The sequence below is a fragment of the Ostrinia furnacalis genome, unplaced genomic scaffold (assembly GCF_004193835.3).
Source record: "Ostrinia furnacalis isolate ACB-3 unplaced genomic scaffold, ASM419383v2 OfSCF5758, whole genome shotgun sequence".
Lineage (NCBI taxonomy): Eukaryota > Metazoa > Arthropoda > Insecta > Lepidoptera > Crambidae > Ostrinia > Ostrinia furnacalis.
This window is the reverse complement of record NW_021135997.1, coordinates 416,136-442,604: the sequence shown is the minus strand read 5'-3', so window position 1 is coordinate 442,604 and position 26,469 is coordinate 416,136. Positions and strand designations below refer to the sequence as shown.

Sequence of the window (26,469 nt, the reverse complement as noted above, 5' to 3'; positions counted from 1 at the left end):
AAGACACAAAAACACTTAGGCCCAGTTAAATCACTTAGTTAAAATAACCAAACCAACTGTCTAATAAACATCAACGTTTGCTCCAATTAAAGTAAGGTGGTGCAACCCAGGGTTAATTCTAACACTTGATGATGCAAGTTGGTTTTTATAAGATTTTAAATATTTTTATAACATTTTTTAATTTATTTGAGTTGGTTTTTAGTTCAAATAAATAAATTGTTAGTTAATCGAGTTCACGAACTAATGTGAGGTTTTTTTAACGGTGTCAACTACCCTGTTGTAGTTGCTCTAATTCTAGAACTAAAAGCATCTACAGCAATCGGCAATTTGGAGAATGTGCGAGATCTTTATACTATATCCTAATACTATTATTTTGTGCTTATTTTCCTATTATTTCAGATCTATTTCTACCAATGCTTTATTCTTTGTCCATAACCAGAGCTAGTTCTTTGAGCTTCCGTCGATGTACTTTGGTAGAAGCCGTCATCGGAATGGCGTCCATGAATATGACTCCGCCACGAAGTTGTTTGGAATCCGAAAGAGTACCTGAAATTATAATTAAAAATGCACATCTAGGTGATTACAAAGTTACGAGTACAAAAGTTGGTCCCGGCTAATATTTAGCACTCAGTTTGCTGTATGCTACATGGTTCTAAAGCCTAAAGTCAGAGGCTATAAGGCATATGTTTAATTCTCTCGTTCATTTCAGCCCAACGACGTCACTTGCTGGAAAAATGCTTCTCCTGCCTCGTGCCAAATTCTACATACGCCTGTTCTATTCTGTACAGCAGCATCAAAGTCACCCTCACCGTACCACATTAGCAAATGGTTGAAAGAACCCCACAATCCTGCTTCTGTGATTTTGTCACTACTATCTCTAACAAACTAGATTAGAATCTAGACCTTGACTTTCATGGTTATCATTTCAATCACAACACGTCCACAGCTGAACATAGGCCTCCCCCAATGACTTCCACATCGCCCGGTTGGTAGCGGCCTGCATCCAGCGACTTTCTGCTACTATTATGAGGTCGTCGGTCCACCTTATGGGTGGATAGGACATCCCACGCTGCGTTTACCGGTACGTGGCCTCCACTCCAGCACCATGCTGCCCGATCGGCCGTCAGTTATGAGTTCTATGTGCCCTGCCCTTAGACCTTATCAAACTGTTCTTCAAGGTTACCTTTAACCAGGTCCTTGATATCCTGCGCAGTGACGTCGGATTCGGGTCGCCGCACCACGCAAGCGACCGGCAGATCCCCACTCTCTGGGTCAGGTATACCTGTTACTGCCACGTCTAGCACACCAGGGTGATGACGGATGACGTTCTCTACTTCTACGGGTGATATCTAAAAATAAATTGTCATTTCAGTGTGTATTTTAACAGACGTTTTGTTACAAAATTCCACCTATTGCTTCTTCATAAGTTTGCTGCTGTTCATCTTAACGTTGTAAGTTCTTTTCATCACATTATTAACATAAGCTGATATTCGTTCGTTTCAGCCAAATGACGTCCACTGCTGGACAATGGCCTCCACCTAGGATTTCTTGTCAACTAAAACCGGTCCTTCATCAGATGGGCGACAATAGGCCAGGTGCTATTTGTGCAGGTGCTATGTGAACGGGTGCTCAAAGTGGAATACGTCAACCTGCCCACACTACTAGGCTGCTTATTTACCCTCAATACAAAAATAACATTACCCACTTGTACAATTTTTCCTTCATTAGATAAAACTCTATAAAGTCCTAAGTAAAAACTAGTCATATCGCCTATCAACTTAACATTATCAATCACTGTTATAATTATCTGGTGCGTGTGTCATACAAATGACTCGCAGAATGTGTTTTGCCGTACAATTGAAGTCATAATGATAAACAAACAGAATATTCCAGAAAACGGAATTTTAATTCCCTCGCATTTTCACGCCCCAATGACCCAGGTTTATAGTCTAGTTGTAATAAGAGCGAGTTTTCACATCATGTCACAAAATAATAATAAGTATTTCTAACGTACTAATAAAAATTATTTGTAGTTCCATCAGAGTAGAATAGGACCACACACTCTTCCCGTGGATGTCACAAAAGGCCAAATAGGCACAATATTCGAGAACATCGCCTCAACTTTTTACCAGTGTGATAAGTATAGGTCGAATCCTCCAAATGCCTCTGGTAAATTAAACTGATGGGGACTAAATGACAGGGTCAGGGAAAGATACATAATTAATTGTGTTTCTTACTTGATAGCTTTTATACTTCAGAAGCAGTTTGATTCGTTCCACAAAATAGTAGTTCCAACTGGCATCTCTGTAGAAAGTGTCGCCAGTTTTGAACCAGCGATCTTCGGCGAAGGTCTCCTCGGTAGCTTTAGAGTTATTATAATATCCCTGAAAGAAAAAGGGTTTTCATTAAGCTTTTTTTACTTCATTTGTATGAATTTATGTGTAAGTAATAGAGATGTTTGCTCAAACCTTGAAAATTCCTGGCCCTTTGATTAACAGCTCTCCTGGCACGTTTGGCTCGACGATATCTTCCAGAGTCTCCGTATCGACCAGCTAAATACAAATTAAATCGTTAATTTATAAATCACTAGCTAAAGTTTAGTCTCTGTTATCATAAGTAGGATAATACACTAAAAACTGCTAAAGATTTTTGTACAAGGGGTAGTTAGTAAAATAAGTCCGGTTGTGTGGCCCAGGGTTAATTGAACCCTGGGCTACACAACCGGACCTGAAACTGGACCACATTGTAGAGTTGTTGCGTATACATCGGTGCTTTTGTTGCATAGTCGCAAGACTTCGCTCCGCTGTCAAATCAATGTCGCCTGCCTGAATGATATCGCAATGTGCACAGCGCGCAGCGGTCAGAGTGAAAAAAGAATCTGCAAATTCTCATTACACATTATTATGTCTTTGCTAGTGGTAGCTATAACGAAAAAAAATACTAGTAGCAATAACTTACTCTATATTGAAAGCATCCCATAAGAGAGCCGCATGACCCAGGCGGTGCGGACCCGGCCCCATGGAAACCGATGGTGCACAGCTCGCTCATGCCATAACAATTCACTACCTCCGTGTCGGGTGACATTTCCTGCAAATTAAAATTTATTAAATCAAAGTAGGTAGGTACTTTTTCATCAAAGTCAATTAAAATGCCTAACGATTAAAAAATAACCAATATGGAAAATGCGCTCATTGTTAAAAACTACAAGAAAATTGACATTTTCTTATGGAATGGGACAATAATAAAAAATACAGCAGCTGCAAAATAACACTTTATGTTCAAACTAATCCTTGAAGTATTTACTGCAGTTTTTTTAAGTTCCAGGCGTAAGTATTAGAGCGTTATACCTTAACTTCATTAATCAATTCCTGGGGCACAGCGCTGCCCCCCAACATGATCAGCTCTAAACAGGTGAAGTCACACGCATCGCGGTTACCCGGCTTTATGAGAGTCGTCATGAGCGTTGGACTGAAGATGGCAAATGTTGGCTGGAACAAGCCCATATTGGTCAATAAAAAACAAAAGAACTTTTTTTTTTTTTTTTTTTTTTTATATGGCTCGCGCGGTTTGCGCATTTGCCAATGTCAAGGTAGGGAAACGGATGTCAATAAAAAAGCGGAATTTCGGAATTTAGGGCTAGGATCAGTATAGGTAGGAACTGGTAGGAAGTGTAAATAGGAAATTAGGAAAACTAAACCTTTAAATTATTATTAGATAAATAAATAGAGATACATTTATATATAGAGAGGTCGTTCGTATATAAAAGAGAATTAATGCAAGTAGGAAAAGGGACACGGAGGGTCAGTAAGGAAGATATAAAAGAGGAGCGGTCATATTTAGGGCATGAAAATAGACAATGGTTTAGGTCACCCACTTCATTTGCGTCTCCACAGTCGCATTTGTCGCTGTTTACAATCTTTAATCTAGCCAAATGAAAGGGGAGGCAAACATGACCCAGTCGCATACGAATGAGGCTACTAGTCCCTGCCTTATCCAGCTTCAGTTTGAAAAACCACGGTTTGAGAGGAACATGTGGTTGAATATTCCTGTAGTGTTTCGCTTTAGTTTGACTGTTGTCAGTCCATTGACTTTCCCAAGATTCCCTAAGGGAGAGTTTGGGAAGTGAAAGTAAGTCATGACTGTAATTTTTATATGGAAACAGGTCACCACAGGAAATTGCATCATTAGCTAAGCGATCGGCCCTTTCATTTCCGGGAATATTACTGTGACCAGGAATCCAACCAAATACAACTTTCAAATCTTTTAAGAAGCAATTGTATAGTAGCCGCCTGCAATCCATGATTACAGGGTAGAAAGTATTTGACTTAAAAGGGAATTTAACAAGAGCTTGAAGAGCACTTTTTGAATCAGTGAAAATAATAGTTTGTTGCAATTTCATAATTAATATGTATTCAAGAGATTTGAAAAGGCCGAAACATTCAGCTGTAAATACAGATGTTTCTGGGGGAAATTTGATTTTTTGAACTATTTTTAATTGCTCATGATAGACTCCAACGCCTACTTGGCTATTGGTAGAATGCTTTGATGCATCACAATACATGTGTTGCCAGTTAGACCAATCCCTGTCAATCATAAAATTAAAGTTTGTGAGGGCATTTCGATCATCTTTGTAAACACCCAAATCAAAATAAATCTCTGGGGAGAACATTAACTCTTCATATTTACTACAAAAAATTGGCAGATAAGAGGAACTATGGGTAGGAGCTTGCAGAGATATGTATTTACGATAACTGATTACTAGACACGGAGGAGATTTGTGATACCAGTATGAGGAAGATTCTACATATTCTAAAAGAGCTGTAAGTTTTGAATGGAGAGGGTGATTCGAAAACTGTAATGCTCGGAATAAAAATCTATCACTTAAGTATTGACGACGTAGCTTAAGAGGTGGATCGACACACTCGACTTGAAGAGCAATAATAGGGCTCGACTTCATGGCACCAGTTACTAATCGAAGAGCTTTATTTTGGATCAAATCCAATTTACGAAGCCCCACTATACTGCAGGGTTCAAGAAAGAAAGTTCCGTAATCGAGGATACTCCTGATAAGGGCATTATATAAAAGCTTTAAACAGAACGGATGAGCGCCCCACCAGACACCAGTTAGACATCTGAGAATATTTAATAGTCGCTCACATTTAGAACTGATGTAATAGAAATGCGGAAGACCTGTCATTTTGGAATCTAAAATGATTCCTAGAAATTTGGCTTCATTTTTAACCGGGATTGGTTGATTATCAAAATAAACACTAATTGGGGGTGGGAAACGGATTCTAGAAAACAAAACTATTGAGCTTTTAGGAGGGGAAAGGCTAAGGCCATTTTTGTCTAACCATGATTTTAATAGGGAGAGAGAATATGTAAGAGACTCACACATTAACTGTATATTATTACCACTAACATAGAGGAGCAGATCATCAGCATATTGTAAAATATGTGCACTGTTATTCATAGAAGGTTCTAAATCATAGCTATAGATGTTAAATAATAAAGGACTCAAGACGGAACCTTGAGGAAGGCCCTTACTTAATAACCTGGATGAGATTTTGTTATCATGAATAACATTTATAGTTCGCATAGATAAGATATTTAGGATGAAATTTACGAGCAAACCGGGAACTTGTAGTTGTAAAAGTTTACTTCTAAGAACAGTTAACAACACATTATCATATGCTGCTGTTATATCAAGAAAAGCCGAAAGAACTGAAGCGCCACATGAAAACGCCAATCTAATATCAGTGCAAAAAATGCCAATACTATCTGCACAACTCTTCCCTTTTCTGAAACCGTATTGACTCTTGCTGAGCAAGCCTTTACTCTCCATAAACCATTCCAACCGGTTTTTAATTAAGTGCTCAGCTACTTTCATAAGAATGGATGAGAGTGCAATTGGTCTGTAAGAGTTGGAGTCTTCTCGTGGCTTATGGGGTTTCAAAATTGGAATTACTTCCTGAGATTTCCATGAAGGTGGAACGCAACCAGAATTGAAAATAGAATTTACAAGAGTTAGATAATATAACAAGCTAGAATTACTAAGGTTACACAGAAATGAGTAGGGGATCCCATCGCCACCCGGCGCAGAGTCTTTAACATAAGTTAAAATTCCTTTAAGCTCAGAAAGTGAAAAAGGGTCGCTAAGAACTGTATGTTCAATGTTTGTAAATAAAAAAGCATCATTGGGTATAGAAAGATTCTCAGCAACAGAAGGTGGAGCAAGTTTATCTAAAAATTCTTCAATTAAAGTATCATTAAGAGACGGCGGCTGGGATTCTTTAAAAGCAGATCTAAATTTTCTTATGTTAGTCCAAACAAAAGAAGGGGAAACATCTGGCGAGATGGATAAGCAAAAGTTTCTCCAGCCTTCCCACTTTTTGCGTTTTAATAATTTTTTGGTATTTGACATTATTTCAACTAATAAGTTAAAATTAGCTTCTGTTGAAATAGCACAGTAATTCTTTTCCGCTTCCTTTCTTTTCCTAACAGCATCTGAGCACTCGCTATCCCACCAAGGTGGTGAGGGGATTTTATTAGTATGACGACCGTTTTTAATAGGAAATACCTGATTAGCAGATTCGATTAATAAAGAGGCTAAAGCTTCAGCACATGCTGATTGATTGTTTTCACTAACAACCGGTAGAGATGAAAGACCTTGTTCCACCTTGTCCTTAAATAGGCTCCAATCAGCTCGGTCCAGTCTGTATTTCATTCGAGGTTCGCGATTATTCACATTCCTATTAATATCTGGGAATTCAATGACAACTGGGAAATGGTCGCTGCCATACGATGAAGGTAATGTTGACCATGATAATGACGAGGCTAAATTAGTAGAACAAAGAGATAAGTCAGGAGCGCTCACTCCTTCATGAGGCGCAGTCCTGCGGGTTGCAACGCCAGAGTTTAAGATACATAAATGATTGTTATCTAAAATTTCTAAAATCCTATTACCGTAATAATTAGAACTACTACTTCCCCAAGTTTCATGTTGAGCGTTAAAATCACCCATAATAATAATAGGATAAGGAAGGTTGCCAATAATGTTATCTATTTCATCATAAATGTGGGAAGTAGGATGAGGAATATAAATTGAGACAAAAGTTATATGATTTACTGAAACTGCAATAATAGAAAAATCACTACTGTGCTGAGGAATTGGGACATGGGAAAACGGAGTAGAGTGACTAATAAGAATAGCCACGCCTCCATACCCATCACTACGATCTTCTCTAACACAGGAAAACTTAGGCACTTTAAAAATGGAAACAGGCTTAAGCCATGTTTCCTGTAGAGCAATAATAAATGGATTTTCTTTATTTATTAAATATAAAAGGTCACTTTTTTTAGTTAAAATGCTGCGGCAATTCCATTGAATTGCTGAAGCTTTGTTCGTTATGTGAAATTTTGTCTAATAATCTATCTTTGATTGAGGCAGCGTTGGACGGTAGGGATGACAAATTAGTTTGCAGAGAATTAATCAGGGCTACAATTAATTCTTTTAATGATAAATTACTTAAAGAGTTTGAGTATTTCTCATCGCTGTTAATTAAAATACTTTTACTTGGAGAGATTTCAGAGTTATATCCTTGAATGATTTCATCATGAGCAGATTTATCATAACCTTTAGAGAACCTAGGAGGAGATCTAGGCTTTAAGAAAACAGTTTTTTTGTATGAGGTCTTATTAGAGTAATTTGATGACACATGATTGTATGAATTCTGAGGTGTAGGAGATACTAAAACATCTGCATAAGATTTAGAACAAGGAGGGTGTAATTTAAGTGCCTCAGCATATGTAATGCAGTCTTTTGCCATAGATTCCTTTATGTTCTTTTGCCTATTATATTCAGGACATACTTTGCTAGTAGCCATATGAAGACCTGAACATAAACAACACCTTATTTCATCTTCCTCCACTGAACAGGTATGTCCTGAGTGGCCTAGACCACACTTAAAGCATCTAGGAGTTGAACGGCATTGACTTTTCACGTGGCCATACCGACAGCAGCTAAAACATTGAATGGTGGGATAGATATACAGGTCAACGGGCAGTGAGTTAAAACATAAAAACACTCTCTTAGGGAGGACCTGACCGTCAAAAGTTAACACCACTGTTTCTATAGGTACAAACTGAGCCTCACCATTAACTATATTTTTCCTTTTAAGACGCCTAGCTTTCAGAATTTTCCCACAACCTATTGGTACTGAAATATTGCTCACAATCTCTTCTTCAGTCCAGTCTGTCGGCACACCTCTCACCACACCCATACGTGTCACATTAAAAGAAGGTATGAACGCTTTATATTTATTGAACTTCAAACTCCCGTTGTCTAGAAATGAGTTAGCATCTTCAAATTTGGAGAAAGATATTGATAATCGGTTCCTTCCAATTCTTTTTAAACTACCATCAATGATGTTTCTAATCCCATTCTTTTTTAAGAAAAAGCCAAATGATATAGGATGAATGGTGCAGTTTTCATTAGGGTCAGATGGAACTCTTTGTATGTGAACAACATATGGTGCCAAATCTGAAGCTACATAAGAAGGTCTAGCAACTGGGGCACTTGGGGAGTTGGTTAAGTTTTCATTGGCCGACAAATTCGCAGTGGATGAAAATAAAGAAAATGGTGTACTAAATACTGTGCAGTATTTAACTGCCTAAATAATAATAAAAACACAGAATGTACTTTTTTAAGTTGCCTCAAGACACTGAGAGGTAAATAAGTAGTTAATATTATTCATGATAATTCATGCTAAATCATGTATTTCCTCCGCCATTTTCTGCAGATTGGCACCTCACGTCACATCATTTTACCGAAGTCAGCCCTATAGCTTCGGCGCAGTACCGATCACTGACGTTTGTCAACAAAACTTCTGACAAACTTGCTTGACTCTTGAGACGAGCTTCTGTACGTAGTACTTATTATTATTCTGTGGTACTATGAATAGCTGGGAATATCCTTCTATATGTGGGCAGGCCTACTAGGTGGACCGACGATCTGGTAAAGGTCGCGGGAAGAGCCTGGATGTGGGCAGCGCAGGACCGTTCATTGTGGAAAACCTTGGGGGAGGCCTTTGTCCAGCAGTGGACGTCATTTGGCTGAAACGACGATCCTTCTATAGTCTGGTCTGTGAGCACGTAGAATTTTGTCCAATGACCCCAAGCTGCCCATCCTTATCGCTCGCGCGTAATTATGTTGCTGTCGCGCTCGCACACACTGCAGGCGCCCGTCGCACAATCGCGACAGCAATATATGTAATTACGCGCGAGCGAGATAAGGATGGGTAGCTTGGGGTCATTGGACAAAATTCTACGTGCTCACAGACCGGGCTTTAGCTATATTCTTTTAGTCTCAAGTAGGGATGTTATGGATATGTAGTTTCGGTTATGGATACGGATATTTTTTTATTTCGGATATCCAAAAGTTTCGGTTACGGTTACGGATATCAGTGCTTTAGAATGCAATTTGCAACAGTTGACCAACACGGTTCATTCATGGCCGCATACTTTACATCGAATAAAAAGTAATAAAAAGAATAAAAATTGATACTAGATGGCATTATAAAGGTAAAACAGACTGTTATGCCTTTACATATAATGATAAAAAAAAACAATTAAAACTGCCTACATCCGAAACTTGGATCGGTTACGTTTTCGGATATTTTTTTATTTCGGATATCCGAAAGTTTCGGTTACGGATATCCATAACATCCATGTGAGACCATGGATGTTATGACACTATACATAGTATGACTATGTATAGCGGTTTTCAACGTCAACGGTTTGTAAGAAACAAAGAGAGAGCGTTCTACAACTGCGGTCGAATACAGTACGTTCTCAACGGTACAAAACAAAACCATATTGCTCTAGTAGAGAAGCCGCTTACTACAATACAATATAGTATGATAAAAACTAATAATAAGCTTTATTTCTAACATCTTACACAATAAACATTCGTTGCAAAAGGGGTCAATCTTAAAAATTAATATCACAGCTGATCGGTTTTTTTATAATATGTAGTAGCTTTAGCTTACGAGAGATAGGTCTTGATAAGTTATATCCCATTTTGTTCGTGGTGTTTATGTCGCATACATAATCATTATTAATCATCACCTGACTTTCTATCCTACATCTACCATGACTTGCTCTCTATTTGAGTAGTTAACTCTGCTTTTCATTGACAGCTCCAAGTGTCACATTTTCGATAGAAATCGTTCAAGGATAACGTGGTCATTGAACATAGTCTTCTTGTCTAACTTCATCCCTTTATGCCGGTTGCAGACCAAGAGCTAAGCTAAGTTAGTTTCGTTTAGCTCGCATAGCTGACGCAGTTTCCCATAGAATTGGCATAGTTTTCAGTCTATACACGACTATGGGAAACTGCGTCAGCTATGCGAGCTAAACGAAACTAACTTAGCTTAGCTCTTGGTCTGCAACCCGCATTATATTTTATATTTTCCCATAGCCCCATTCACACATAGCCCCATTCACACAAGGACTCATGATTAGTAATGATCATGATTAGTGATGTAATATTTATGCATTCAGGTATTCAACGGCTGCCCACTCAGGATAAACTGCACGGCCTCCTGGATACACCCCGACACGAGGGATCAACACATACTCATTGGTGAGTGCTTACAAACAACAAAATAAACTTTAAGGGCTGATTTTTTAAACGTCGAATATCTAATATCCCAAAAATAAAATTGACACTGTCATATATTTTCCCATACAGAAGCTGTTAACAGGCCCAATTGTATTCTTCAGCAAAAGTTATTCGATGGTTGCCCATAACCTTTTTGTACTTAAAACTTTGTCAAAAAAACTCTGTGCTAATGCTGCACTTTGGCGGTATAGTTTTGAAAATAATATGTGCTATACTCGTATTTGGTAGATCGATCCAAAGGTTTTTTGTAATTGTATGGTCAGCTATCTTTTCTCTGTACGCCCATAATTATACAGTTTGATATGCCTTGAAACCACCGGTACTTTCCCCCGGGACAAAGGCCTTCACTGGTTGGGTTTTTATTGACGGTCAAGTTGTAGACCCTGGCTACACAGGAGTTGCAGCGGTGGAAACGAGAAGTGGGAATAGTCCCGTTCCCCCGCGAAATCCTTTGCCTTCACTGCTCAGGTTTTTATTACCAAACAAGCTGATCTTGGCTACATAGTCCTGTTTCCCCATGGAGAACCTTGGCCTTTACTGACTTCTTCTCCTAGAGTTTTTAATGACGGTCAAGCTGTAGATCCTGGCTACACAGGAGTTGCAGCGGTGGGAACGAGTAAAACTCATAAAATAAAACTCATTTATTTTTGCGAATAGGCTTTTAAAAAGCACTTTTACACGTCCCAGTATTAACCCTACCACTGCTTCGGGACAATAAGCTGCCAGTGCTGAGAAGAAGCAGTGCAAGAAACTCAGTCACTATTTGTTGCACACAGTGATGGGAAAAGCCCCGTAGTCTGATTGGCTCTCTGTATCCATGATTTTGGTACTTTCTGTGTACGTTTTATCTATCTATCTATTATCTACCCCCAGGTGCTGAAGAAGGCATCTATACTCTAAACCTCAACGAACTCCACGAGACGGCGATGGACCAGCTGTGCCCACGGCGCACCATCTGGCTGCACGTCATCAAGGATGTGCTCATGTCCTTGTCCGGTAAGTTGCGTGACGTCACACATCTCATAAACAAATGAGACTGGACTTGTGTAGACGGTAAAACAGAGACTTGGACTTGCTTAGATGACGAAATTGAGACTAGACAAATAATAAGACTACTCGTGTATGTGACACATTTACATAGACTCGTGTAGGTAGCACAGACTAGGTCTGGCTGCATGTCATCAAGGATGTGCTCATGTCCTTGACAGATACAGTCAGCGTTATAGTTTTCTCTAGCGTTCTAGTCTTTCTTTTATTGTAATAAGGTTGTGTTATTAACTTTTTGGCCACTTTCGGTGTCACGAACTATTTGACGCTGACTGTACGTCTCGTGACGTCACTCATGTGACGTATTTACACGTCTAAGAGCTGCACCCATGACATAACTGGGGCTAGACTTTTGTAGATGAAACAATTGATGCTAGACTCGTGTAGATGACTGTGATGTACTACTACACAAATAAAGAGTGTGCGCTATGTCAATACTGGCTAGTACGGGGTCAGTCTTAGTCGGGCCGCCACACGGAACGGACGTCAGTGCTTGCACTAGCTTACACAGTGAACATATACCAGTGTTTTATTTGAGACATCACAATGACACAACTGACAGAGACTTGACTCGTTTAAGTGACACGGGACGGACGTCAGTGCTTGCANTTCAAATTTGGAGAAAGATATTGATAATCGGTTCCTTCCAATTCTTTTTAAACTACCATCAATGATGTTTCTAATCCCATTCTTTTTTAAGAAAAAGCCAAATGATATAGGATGAATGGTGCAGTTTTCATTAGGGTCAGATGGAACTCTTTGTATGTGAACAACATATGGTGCCAAATCTGAAGCTACATAAGAAGGTCTAGCAACTGGGGCACTTGGGGAGTTGGTTAAGTTTTCATTGGCCGACAAATTCGCAGTGGATGGAGATGGATCTAATGAAGAAACTATGGGCGCATCCTGTAATTCATTAGTACTGCTACTGAGAATACACTGACATTCAAAAACGTTTGTTGAATCGAACACATTAGATTTATTATGACGGCTCCTCCTTTTTTTGTTACAATGTTTGCAAACTTTTCTAGATAAAGTTCGTTTGCGTTTTGCATGCGAAACATTTGACTCACAGTTATTATTATCAGTTACCGATCCTTCAGTGTCCAGACATGAACTATTACGTGAAATAGTAACGTAATTAGATACCGGGGGGGCTGTCCCACCCGGGTCATGAGGATCGTCGTCCATTGGACGAAATGGAAAGTTAAAAAGTTAAAACTTATCCAATATGTGATGAGATATGATACACTAATATGATATATAAATAAAAATTAAGTTAACAAACTACACTGCACTACTTATCTGATCCTATGAATAGAAAATTAATGAAAAAATAATTTCTCCAAAAAAAAGACGTCCACCGAAACCGACGTTTCCCGCGCTTTTCAAAAAAGAACTTGAGTGTTTTGTATTAATTTGCTTGAGGACTTTTTGGCGGGAAAGTGAAGTGTCATGTTTTGTTTTAATTTCCAAGTGACTCGGCTGTATGGTATAATGCCTTTGCCTTTTCCTTAAAAGGAAAGAATCTAACAAAAAAATTTTTGGCGTGGCAAATGCACAAGCCGTGCGAGCCAAAAAAAAAAAATCTAACAAACAAAAATTGCTTGATGTCAAATTATGTAACTATTTTAGTTAAAATGAGTATAATAATTATCTTTCTTGAGAAAAGAGAAAACATGTTTTCCATTTCAGTAACTTCAACTATAGTTATTTCAATATCTCAGAGAATATAATTTTAGAGACAGTATTTAATTAGGTATTTAACATTTATTTTAACTAAAATCGACACTCGGTCACACATGGTAGATTTTGACATATCTATCAATGTCATATTATGTCAAAAATAACCAATCATGCAGCATTTGGACCTCGCGTCTACGTATTGCCATCTGGCGGATTTTTCAATCGCAAAAACCCTCATTAATAACGCGGAAAATGTTTTCGCGCAAATGTCGTTCGCGCTAGTATCTTTCGCGCAAATGTCTTTTGCGCTAGTGTCTTTCGCGCTCATGTCTTTTCGCGCTAATGTCTTTTCGCGCTAACGTCCTTTCGCGCAAGTGTCCCGATACGGGCAGACATATACCTACCATTAAATTACTAACCTTGTAAGTATTTATCAGGTCGTACGTATGCTCTTGAGTTGATGCAGTAGAAGTCTGCAGCCTGGTGTACCTCATTATAGGAGAGAGGATGAAGTTCATCAATGCCGTCAACCATTGCAGCGGCGCCACCACTAAGGCCATGCGAGTTGGCGATGGGAAATTGGTACAACGGGACCTGAACAACAAAGGTGAAAAGGTGATCATGAGTGAGAAGGTAGTATCTGACGTAGAATCTATAACCTTTGGAGTAAACGAGTTCTTGAATGAAGACCACGACTCAACAAACGTAATGTAGTACCTTCAGCTATTGGTCTACTCTAGCGTGTAACTCAGTCAGTGGCTGAGGTATGGGAGCAGCACTGGAGCATATTATGACGTGACAGAGCATCTAAATCATGGAGATCTGCAGTCTCACTGACGTTTGACGTTACAAAAACACGGGAGGGCCGTGCCATACCTCAGGCATTGACTGAGTTCAGAGGACGAGACATGAAGATGTCGCCATAGAGACATGGAAGCGCCGTCTGGCCCAGAGCAAAGCAGGCCGTCGTACCATAAACGCCATACATCCGGTGTTGGAGGAGTGGGTACGGCGGCAACACGGTCGTCTCTTTTATAGAGCGACCCAAATACTAACTGACCACGGCTGTTTCGGCGACTATCTATTTCGGATAGGACGGGAGCAAAGTGCCAATTGCTGGCATTGTCGAGAGGGCATCGAGGATTCCGCGCAGCACACACTCGAAGTGTGCCAAGCTTGGGTGGCAGAGCGCGAAATCCTCGTGGAACAGGTAGGACAAGATCTCTCCTTACAGGCCATCCTGCCTCGTATGCTAGAGAGCCCAGATGCATGGCATGCGGTGCTCCACTTCTGTGAGGAGGTCATGTCGCAGAAAGAAGCGGCGGAGAGGGAGCGAGAGGCCTCGCCTGACGCTCCACCGAACCGTCGCCGACGTCCAGGACACCGCAGGAGACACTACCATCTCCATGCCCCCTCTTAAGGGTCCTCGGCCACTAGACACGGTGGTGTTTGGTGGCCGCTAAAGGAGGACCCGTGGCGGCGGCGCGCGCATGTGTTCACGCGCACCGTTAGCGAAGACCAGGGGAGGTACTACTCCCCTGAAGCCAGTCGTCGCTTGCTCAAACAGAGCGAGCCACAGTCTGGGGCGGAGCCGCGAAAGAATGTCTAGGCCGCCTAGCTCGGACAATAACTCCCAAAGACTTCGGGAGGACATCGTCAGGTTTTAGTGAGTAGGCCCTGCCCATCTGGCAGGGAGAGCCTTACATAACCCACTGGTTCCCCCGGGCCAGTGGGTATGCAATTTCATGAATTTCCTGACGAAAAAAAAAAGGCATTGACTGAGTTAAATGCTAGACTTACAGGTGAAGTAACGACTTGTGAAAGCTGGAAACGACGAAAAGCTGAAGATAGGAGAAAATGGCGATTCTTAGGGAAAATTAGTTAATATCCAGGATATACTGCTAAAGGCTGACGATTAATAAAGGTAAGTTAATAAAAGTGAGGTACATATGAGAGTTGGAAATTACGTGCTTACGTGCCTCAGAAACGTATAGTCGTATACCAAAATCCAAACGAAAAACAACAATAAATACTCGAAACCATAAAATAAACATATCTAATAGTATTCTCAAGATTACTTGAGAATACTAGGTATTATATTATTAAATACAATTACTTAAATCTGTTTAATATTTTAAACTATTATGTTGCATTTTTTACTATAAAATTATCACTTCACGGGATTTATTGCAACAATATCTATTTTAACGGTAAATAATATTTACCCTCCCGACGTTTCGGCTCGGTTGCACGAGTCATGGTCGCGGGCAGACTGAAGAGATGCGGCGTCGTCTGCTCCGGCGCGATGAATTTTCTTCATCCACCCGCATTTGCACAATATTTTCGTCAGTGGTACAGTCAGTCCGACAAACTACACTAACAGTGTCCGGGTTTCTCTGAGACGGCCTAGAACGCGATTTGTACTTCGTTATCACCGGATTTTGACAATGAGCTGCCCGATGAATATATTGTCCTTTTGCAAAACTGTTTGGACGGAAACTATCTCTTGTATCGAGGCCAATATTACCTCCAGATTGATGGCGTTGCTATGGGAAGTCCTGTAGCACCAGTGATTGCCAACATTTGGATGGAACATTTCGAACAAAAAGCATTAGCGAGCGGCCCCGGTATTGTTAAGTTCTGGAAGAGATATGTTGATGATATATTTTGCATCATAAACGGAAACCAAACAGAAGTGGAACAATATCTACAGCACTTAAATTCTGTTCATCCAAAGGTTAAGTTCACGTATGAAATGGAGAGGAACAGATCCATGGCTTTCCTTGATGTTCTTGTGACAGTGAGACCGGATGGGGCTTTGGCCCACTCTGTTTACCGGAAACCGACTCACACGGACAGATATCTGCACGCCTCTTCTCATCACCATCCCCGTCATCTTCAAGCAGTTATTTCCTCATTGGTTAATAGGGCATATAACCTATGCGACCCTGAACATGTGGAAGGGGAACTAAAACATGTGAAGGAGGTACTAAGAAGGAATGNAGGCATTACCATGTTAGGTTGATACGTGAAGCCATTGAAATTAAAAAGCATAAGAATTTCAATCGAGAAGATGGATTTAACCTATCATCAGCGTGGAATCCGGTGATAACGAAGTACAAATCGCGTTCTAGGCCGTCTCAGAGAAACCCGGACACTGTTAGTGTAGTTTGTCGGACTGACTGTACCACTGACGAAAATATTGTGCAAATGCGGGTGGATGAAGAAAATTCATCGCGCCGGAGCAGACGACGCCGCATCTCTTCAGTCTGCCCGCGACCATGACTCGTGCAACCGAGCCGAAACGTCGGGAGGGTAAATATTATTTACCGTTAAAATAGATATTGTTGCAATAAATCCCGTGAAGTGATAATTTTAAATCTGTTTATTCTAATTATCTTATCGCAAATGATAGAACATCTTGAGTTCCAAATTTGATAATATCACTTAAGAATCATGGTAATCCTGAAAACACATTTGGTTGTATATAAAATTGCATTACATTATCTTCAATCATCATTAAATATTGTAGGTAATTTGGGTACTAAACAATGTTTTAAACTACTACCTGCTAATTATGTAATTTAAACAATATTTCCAAATATTATACAGTAACAGCATACCAAAGATTTATTTAACCTACCTATTCAATGCGGTTTTTGTACATTTTCAAGTGCGGGTCTGTGCTGTAATTTATTCAATTTAGAAGATAAAACCACAAAATAAATATCATACTTTCTGTGAATTTCACGTCACGCCAATAAAAAAAAAATGGATTTAGTAATTTCCATTCGTCTGACGAGCTGACACAGGGTGCTGATACAGGTAATACTCATAAAGGTTCGACCAAGCATGCGCCTGCTACTAGCCTACTGCATGCGTTGGTTTGGCCGAACCTTAACTTACCGGATTACTAATGTTTGGCCAAAAAACGTTTCCCAAATTATCACATCGCAAACAACGTTTCGCAAATTTTCATTTGGCAAATTCTCATTTGGCAAAACAACTTATTGCAAACTTTTAATTCGCAAATGTCGTTTTTGGCATATTATTGTTTAGCAAATTATTGTTTGGCAAAGTATGTTTTGCCAAATGTTTCATTTGGCAAAAATATTTCACCATAAACTATTTACAAAACAATTTGATTGGTGCATAGAATGGAATACAAATTATATTATTTTGTTTAGTGGGTAGCTAATATAAATTTTTTTCTAAACAAATTTTCATATTTCATTCTTTTTATCGAAACCAAATGATTCATTAACAATAGAGATGATTCTAGCGCTCGGCGGCCGCTGCCGCGGCACGCTTCGCTCGCCTTCGCGCATTAAGGGTCACTGTTCTAACCTAACCTAACCTACTAATTTCTACAATACCTACTTTTTGCAATCATACTATTTTCTGCAATCTCTCTGTTTTACATAAAATTATTGTGAAAACCATGATCATGTGCCTTATGCTTTGATTTGTGGGTAACGGTGGGTACTCGTAAGTATGTGAAGTGTCAATTTGACCACGCAAATTATTTGGGATATAATATTTGGCAAAATAAAACATTTGCTATATAAACATTTGCCAAGTAAAATTTGGCCAAATGTTAATTTGACCAAATGAATTAGTTGCGAAAAGTACAGTTGCTAAAAGTTTATTTGGGAAATGAAACTTTGGCGATAAGTTGTTTGCGAAGTGAAATTTGGCGAAAAGTAATTTGGCCAAACGGAAGGATACCTAACTTACCACAAATAAGGTCCATTTATAGCAAAGTTCTTATGAGTGATCGCAGCAGCCTTAGGCAGGCCTGTTGTACCGCTGGTCGCTATCAACAGTGCTATAGCTTCTTCTGGATCGAAATCATTGAATCTGCCGGGAAAAATATTAAGAAAGTTTAAAAACTTAGTCTACAACGTGTTAATGAAAAAGCGCAAAACCTGAAATTAGTGTGTTCGGAATCGAGAGTAGAATCGATTCCACTAATAAAAAATTAGGGTCAAATTTTAACCAAAAAAAATATTTTAATTACCCCGTTTTTAATCGTTACTTAACTCTATTATAAGAGGTGAATGAACTATCTACGTTAAATACTAACCTACTCATAGGCGTGCATGCCTTGCAATCAGCGTGTGAAAGGTCAATACGTTTCCAATGCGTAAAAAGTGATAACAAGTGCGCGGGGCGAAATCAAAAAGAGTGAATATCTTCGTAAATAATCCGCGAAAATTAATTTTAATAATTTACATAATTCTTTTATAATAAAAATAAGTTGAGGTGTCTGAGGTTTTGCGTTATTGAAAAACAACATGATGATAATAATGATAATAATATCAATCGAGCACCTGCGGCATCTTACGTCAGCTGTACTGGTAATAGTTGCGGTTTTGCAAAAAAAAAAATTCAGACGTATACGAGTACATGTACACCTACGATGTAATTGAAATTCTAATCTCAATAAATACTTGGACTAACTTGAAATCATCCACCGACGTGCCATCATCGAACTCGTCCAAAAACTCTGAGAAGCTGCATAGAAACTCCCCCTTGTCGAAGGTGACTATTCTGGTGTCCAGCTCCAGTTCATTGAGAGCCAGTTGTATATCTGGTGCCTTCTCGCTCTGACAGAAAACGATTTTAGGCCGGTTCACAGCGAAAGTGTCGCGGAGCTCCTCTGAAAGAATTTTTAGGCATAAATTATGTAAATAAATAAATAGGTATTATTGTTTATTTTATCAGACACTCATTTTGGTAGGTACATACATTATAGTATAAAAATAACAATTGTTGCTCCGAGTGTGCGATCTGGAGCCTAAACTAGGGCCACCCTGTATTTCATCCATCACCCATCAGTGCTGCCGTCATCTAGAGCGGACATTATCTTTTTTTTTTTTCAATTTATATCTTTCGTTCGTTCGTTTCAGCCGAAAGACGTCCACTGCTGGACAAAGGCCTCCCCCAAGGATTTCCACAAAGAAAATTTATTTATTACCTACATTTATTTTTATAACTGTTACAGCTTTGATTAGTGCTGTCTTTAATCCTATTGACTATCGATTTTACAAAGTAGTTTCGTAAAATGCGGTAAATGTTTCGGATAAATGAATCCAAAAGAGAGAAGTGCGACTTGTGTGAACGCCTGAGGATATAATATGCCTTTGGTTCTAACCGTGGATTAGTCGTTTAGCTTCTCGTAAGCTGAGATTAGCAATTATACAGTGTGTTTGGGCATGTAGTGATCAAACTTTAAGGATGGACAACTCTATGGACAATTCTATGGGTGAAAATACTTCAAATCTGGGGCTTAAAAATTTTCTCGCAATATTACCTAAGATCTTGAATGTATAATCAATGCCAATAAATTATTCTTGATCTTGAAGGATAGCAACGGATGAGCAAACGCTAAGTTACTTGTATTGTGCTTCATTAATAGAGTTACCTAACAATGAATTTCCTTGACTGAACAATAATGACGCAGTTATCTATTATTCTGTAGGTATGCCTGATACAAAGACAATCATAATAACAAATTGAACATTGATGTAACGATGTCACAGCACGATATTGAATTGTTCATGTTTTATGTCACGTTAATTGGAGTTTGCTTTCTAACTACTTTCAGGAGTCAATAAATTATGCCGTAATATTTAGCTATTACTAACATGAAAATTGTAGTGTTCAGATGTGTGATTTGAACTCTTTTTTTAAGATTTTACCCTGTAGAATCAATTTTTAATACCTAACTACTTCAATTCCTGAAAGTCTAGAAAAGCCTGTCTAGTTTCGGATGGTAGGTAAAGTCACGGTAAAGTTAAAGTTCGTCCCGGTGTAAACATTGAAACTCGCCTTTTGCAAATTTCTGCAATTTTACAAAAACGATATTAGCATAACTCAAAGCAGGATGAGCAGGATGTCAAGCAAGCGAGCCGTGTTCGGTTGGTCTGGACCCGGCTACTTACCAACACCCAAAGTCCTGTCTACGGCCGCAGCAATGACGCCCAAGTAAAAAGCGGCATAAAAAGGAATCGCCAGGTCTATGTGGCTGGGCGCCATGAGGACTATGACGTCACCGCACTCTAAGCCGATATTACGCAGAGCGTTTGCGCATCGCACCGTCCTCTCAAGGGCTGATCCACTAGTCTCCGATTCTCCGGTAGCTCCATCGATCTAAAAGACATTAATTTTTGCAATCAGGCTTTTAAATCTCGTTTTTTGTACTACCGCTACTTCAGGACACCATGTGGGCCAATGCTGAGAAGAAGCAGCGCAAGGAACTCAGTCACTAGCTGTTATAAGAAAGCCTTCTTTTCATTTCAATTTCACTGTCCTCTGCTGGGCTATCTGGAAGACTTCGCTTCTTAGCCATAGGACTAATTACAGTATTTTTTTGATATTCACTCTTACATGATGTTACCACTCACATCAAAATCTAGGTAGGTATCTATAAATTATGGGCATTGATAAAAAATCCACTTAAAACCTGCTATTCACTAGTATTTGAATTGTATTGTCCATTTCTTGGCGCATTAATAGATAGTGTGGCACAAAAAACTAAAAAAACTGCACTCTAGCTCTTAGGTCCATGTCTCTACTTTTACACAACTCCAAATTCACACTCACAAAAACACTCACGATGTATAAGTAAATCGACACCCTCTCAAACCACGATATTATTATACTCTCACTGACACACACGCTGACATTTGGAAGAAAGCATGAAACTCTTGCCTGCATAAGAAAGTCTGGGACGTCCTTGAAGCTCTGAAACAAAATCTTGCCCAGATGAAACCTGTCATCCGGACGACCAGATTCTGCCACGATCCTCGAGGTGATGCCACTCATGTACCAGTGGACTGCATCGTTGGGTCGTTTGGGAAGTTTCATCATGCTACGAACAAATCATATTTTTACTAACGGTCAAGCTAGATCCTGGCTACACAGAAGTTGCAGCGATGGGAACGAGAATTGCGAATAGTCCCGTTTATAGGAATCAATTTTAGAGTTACCTAGTTATTTTATAATCTTTGACTTGATTGACTTTTCTTAACGGACCAGATGACATACAATCGCACTACTTTTAGCCTGCGTGCTGTAATGATAAAACGCAGACCTATTCTATAAAATAGCAATGAACTAGGTATACAATGAACTCTGAAAAAGGTCCTAGCAAAGAATTTTTTCTTACTTATTATTAGCATGCTTTAATAATGCTTGGGGCGCCCTCTGCCCCATCTAGGGGACATATGACCTTAGGTCAAAGTAAGTCATTAGCATGCTCAACCTTTGGGTGACACAATTAATCACCTACCTTCAAAAAATAGGTATCTGCTTGATAATAAAGATTCCAGATGCAAAATGCAAGCGAACTGCGCGGACCACTCTATAACAAATGACACGAGGGCCACTTATATAGAGTGACGGCCGCTGCGTAAGAGGTCTTCTACATGTACCGAGATCCGAGATATTTTTGTTTATCTTGACACAATATTGTCTAGAAAGGGTGTAAAAGTACTACCAGTATTCTGTGCCACTACTTTGTTTTGTTTCTTTCATTGTCTAACTCATTCGTGCGATTAGCGATCTTCTGTCGTATCACTGACTAGCTGCCCCGAGGAAGTTCGTACCTATCTATGTTCCTAAGAAGTAGGTACTAATGTAGGACTAGGATTTTAATGGTGAAAGAATTTTTCATCTGCTATAATCACCTCTGCTCTGGTAGTCGGAGGTTTACAGTCCCTCTGCTGCGAAACATCTTCTACATGAAAAATTATTGATATCCTGATAATATTTAAAAGACCATACATTGAAACATCAGAAGTAAATTAAGAGAACAGCTGGTAAGCACTGAATGAATGAGGTTTTTTGATAAAGTGGTCATCTCTAATCCTTAGAATTCCTGAGACGATGACTGAAAAAAGAAAGCAAAGAAAACATCTTTTCTTTGTTTTTTGTCTCTTTCTTCTTTGTTTTCTTTTCTTTCTATAACTTAATATGCTATATGACAAGTTAACAAGTGTGAAAGATTTGCGTGAACTTTGTTAATAGAGCGACAATGTCAATTGATGCCATTGATGGTGGTACGAGCATAACTGGTTGTCGCAGTCATATGCATTAAAAGGGAAAACGATACCGTGTGATTAAGGTCTGTGCGTAAATTGGACGTAATTACAGTATTGAATGAAATCGTGTACCTATGTTACTACTTTGAGGTAAATGCAGTTATAGAGCAGACAACAATCGGCATGGAAATCATTAGGGGAGGCATATGTTCAGCAGTGAATGTTCTATAGCTGAAATGATGATAATGAACAATCGTCATTATTGACATGTACCTAATCTTTAAGGATTATTTTAAAAGACAAATAAGTAGATGGCTCTCAACGTTTTTCCTTGGGTCTTAAACTATCTCTACCTACCTTAACTTTAGTGATTTAAGCGTGAAAAGGAAAGGAAGATTTCTAAATTGACCTGCATCAAGCGCCTTCTTGCTACCTCTATAAGGTCGTCTGTCTACCTCGTGGATGGACGCTTGCCGGTATGTACTGCACTCCGGAACCTTACTGCTCCATCGGCCGTCAGTTCTGCGTCTGTCGGGTTATGTCTTTAGTTAGTTTTTAGATCTTATAAAGACCAATAAAGATAGTCTAGGCCTAATGTAGTAATAGCCTAGTGTAAACCTCCCCTAAAGCAGCCGGTTACCGTGCCTGATATTTTATTCAGACAATAATGAGAGAGTGCTTGTTCGCCGTGGAATTACTGTTCCGAAGGGCGTGCACAAAGGCCTTAATCATACATTAGGCAGGAGAACTGTGATTGTGACGTAAGATGGACAGCTTGTGTAAGATATTTTCAGTAATATGTTATTTAAATGCCGTTTATTATAGGTATATTTGATTAATCATACAGTAGTAACAGTAGAGATAATTAGGTGTGCAGTGTTTATACAGTACCTAATCTGATGATCTGATTCGATTTTTTGAGATGAAATCGGTTAGATTTGAGTGCACACTCAGATATTGTAATCTGATGGGTTTATTCAAAAGCTATCAGATTAAATTATGTATCTGAGAGTGCGTTATGTAAAATAATACCTAATACCTATTGGTCATTGACGCAACCTCCTATGCAAAGTGTTAGATCTATGAAATATTGCTGTCTAAATAAGAACAGATTACAGACACTTATAATGAGTTAGTGCTAAGACCACCAATTTGTGCAATACCTTTGCAATCTTTTTTAGGCGTGTGAAGTGTGTCTTTAACTTTCCATAAGGTAGACAGTCTACCCAGCCATTTGTATCACTAGCTTGGTCTAGTTTGTCTGAACTATTCCTACATTTAACCCCTGATTGGGTCATTATGCGTGATTTGTGTTTTTAGGCCGGCAGGTTTATGGAGATCGAGGAATTTTAGCCCGTTGAACAGCTGTGCTCCTGCAATCCTTGAGCTATATTGTGGCATTTTTTCTGACTCTACAACCTCTGCACCGTGGGACAGTACACGTGTCACATAGTAAATAGGCGTTTATTTAGGTTATACAGTGTCCGGTTATCGTTCTAGTCATTCCTATGACTAGTATAGGTTGTAGAATTCAAAATAAGAGTGACTTAAGCGTTAAAAGGTAAAAAAATGCCTTAAAAATTAACTCTTGTCTTTTCTGACACTTCTTTCTTACCCTTATCAAATTTGCTTGTTGAACCTTCGAGCTAAGTAGGTACGTCTTAGCTAGGTCGCGTCTTTCCGTTCTATACATGGCCAGAACGCACCTATAGGAAATCTGCTCGTGTATATTTTGTAATGTCTCTTTGCAAATCTGTGACAACAAACTATACACGAATTTTGCGTACTGATCGTGTATAGTTTGTATCGTGGATACTTCCGTCTTCGTTCCAAACTATACTACACCACTTACACTTGACTAGAGTGTGTTCAGTTGATATTGATTTAGTAAAATTCAATAAAATATTTGACATTATTACATAAAATATTATTATTTTACTGAATCTATAATAAATCTAGATTTTTAACGCTATTGTAAGTGGTTTTTGAAATTAAATTGATTAGGTAGATTTCAAATTAAATAACAATTATTAGTGTAATCATAAATTCATTTAAAATGAGAGAAGAAAGTTCAACGTGCATTATTATGCTTACTATGCGAGACTTTAAATGCTAGGTTTGTATTGTGGGCCGTTTGGTGTAGTGGTTCGAAACGGACTACTATTCCGGAGGTAGAGGGTTCGATTCCCGTACAGTACAATCATTTGTGTGCATAAACATATTTGTTTGTATTGGACTGGGTGTTTTCTATGTATAATAAGTATGTATTTACAAAAAAAAGTAGGTATTTAAGTATGTTTATATCCGTTGTCTAGTACCCATAGTACAAGCTTTGCTTAGTCTGGGACTAGAAGCGCAGTGTAAAATGTCCAAAGATATTTATTTTATTCATTAACTTTTATCTCAAGAACAAAATCTTTTGACATATTTCCATACATAATTCTTAATTTGAGTTATTCGAGAATTGATGAAATATCAGCCCCAAAACAAATATCTTTTCTATCGCCCGATTTCCATATTCGATCTTCAATCCAAAGATTTTAGCAATCTTCAAATCTTAATCTAAGAAACCAATCTGTAAATTCCTACCTGCTTTCCAATAATGTATGTATATCAGGAGCCGCAATCGTTTGATCTGATCGTATGGCAGAATAAGAAACACCAAAAAACCCTTTATCAAAACAATGGCACGTGTCGAAAGATGATTCAATGTTTAAAGTAGACACGCAGATATGAATTAATATGTAATAGAAAGAGAGGGCAATAAGTCAAAATGACTAGCATGCAACTACTCGCGTATAAATTGTAATCGCGCACTTATTACAATACATACATTGTCATGATTAGTCCGTATGCGTACTGGCGATGTATATTTTGGAACAAGATAATTGACCTAAGTCACTACAAAGTATACGCGAGCAGTACGCAGCATTATGCGTACTGGTCGTGTATAGTTTGGAAGAGCTTAGTAAAAAAAGTCATTTCCAAACTATACTCGATTAGTTTCACACCCTTGCGTTCTGGCTATGTATAGAATGGAAAGACGCAGCTAGTTCTGTCTGTCGGGTAGCCTCAACATCCCTTCTCACCTTCTAAGTGTAATTCCGAGAAATCCTAAATTAATTAACATAATAAATTATTGTGGGTTGGTTTTAATATAATAATTGCAGATGAATATTTACTGGCATTCGTGGGTGGCAAAAATAATGTTTAATTAGGTACTATCGGGGACTCTTCCGCCTGACCACTTTGTAGAAATTTTAGCGTAAGCGCATCGCTCCGGTCACGTGCTCACCCCGTCTCTAATTGGTTACGCATTTTACTATATTTTTACTACGACCAATAAGAGACAATCAGGGCTTAGGTTGCAATACGAAATACCATTGTGCACTTTATTGTCATACGGTTAAGGTTTAAAGCGAAATGTTTCTTTTTCTTCAATCTTTCTTAGTTTTAGGCTGAGTTGCACCACCTAACTTTGACCGTAACTATAACGGTAATCGGTGCTTTTTGTATGGAGTTTGACAGATTTTTGACGTTTGTTAAAGTTAAAGTAAGATGGTGCAACTCAGCCTTAGAATTTTAATAATAGAATTTGGTTACAAACAAATAGATATGTATTTTTTTTAATATTGTGTTTTTATACGAGGTCTGTCTGCTTTTTGCTTTGGCGATCTGTCGACATATTCTCTCCTTTGTTTTTTTTGTGAAGTTTTGTGATCAATAACCGATTAATTTTTTGTTTTGTGTTGACCCGTGCTAGTAATTGGACTGTTTGATTGCCTTTTTATTGACCTCCGCTCGATTACTGAACCATGCCTCTCAAAATAATTCTTAATTCTTATATTTACTTATAAACTTATCTATACATTGTTAACTGTTTAAGTATTATTTAGTTTGAAGTTTAATTGTTATTGATTTAAGACCTTGTGTAAAGAAGACACTTAATGTGCAATAAAAAGTTGAATTTGAAATAAAAGTAACTTAATATTATAATATTTACGA

At 38.7% G+C, this 26,469-nt stretch overlaps 2 protein-coding genes across 4 annotated transcripts; both read right to left on the bottom strand.

The window, feature by feature from the left end:
• LOC114361496 (luciferin 4-monooxygenase-like) lies at positions 1 to 22,892 on the bottom strand. Of its 3 annotated transcripts, none has more exons than XM_028316548.1 (12): positions 22,874 to 22,892; positions 21,134 to 21,293; positions 20,365 to 20,572; positions 18,881 to 19,079; positions 18,155 to 18,277; positions 13,837 to 14,011; positions 3,348 to 3,488; positions 2,959 to 3,087; positions 2,469 to 2,552; positions 2,238 to 2,384; positions 1,184 to 1,349; positions 1 to 546 (listed from the first exon to the last, which is right to left on the bottom strand). In XM_028316548.1, exons 2-12 carry the CDS (start codon positions 21,290 to 21,292, stop codon positions 419 to 421), a joined length of 1,659 nt encoding a protein of 552 aa, XP_028172349.1. In that variant the 5' UTR covers position 21,293; positions 22,874 to 22,892; the 3' UTR covers positions 1 to 418. The 3 variants fall into 3 exon arrangements, with proteins under 3 accessions (XP_028172349.1, XP_028172348.1, XP_028172350.1); XM_028316547.1 differs by lacking the exon at positions 22,874 to 22,892 and adding an exon at positions 21,714 to 21,792; XM_028316549.1 differs by lacking the exons at positions 3,348 to 3,488; positions 22,874 to 22,892 and adding an exon at positions 21,714 to 21,792.
• LOC114361497 (uncharacterized) lies at positions 3,553 to 13,118 on the bottom strand. Its single transcript, XM_028316550.1, has 2 exons — positions 12,358 to 13,118; positions 3,553 to 8,380 (listed from the first exon to the last, which is right to left on the bottom strand). The coding sequence occupies exons 1-2, from the start codon at positions 12,920 to 12,922 to the stop codon at positions 7,359 to 7,361; spliced, it is 1,587 nt and encodes a 528-aa protein (XP_028172351.1). The 5' UTR covers positions 12,923 to 13,118; the 3' UTR covers positions 3,553 to 7,358.
• Positions 22,893 to 26,469: the final 3,577 nt, after the last annotated feature.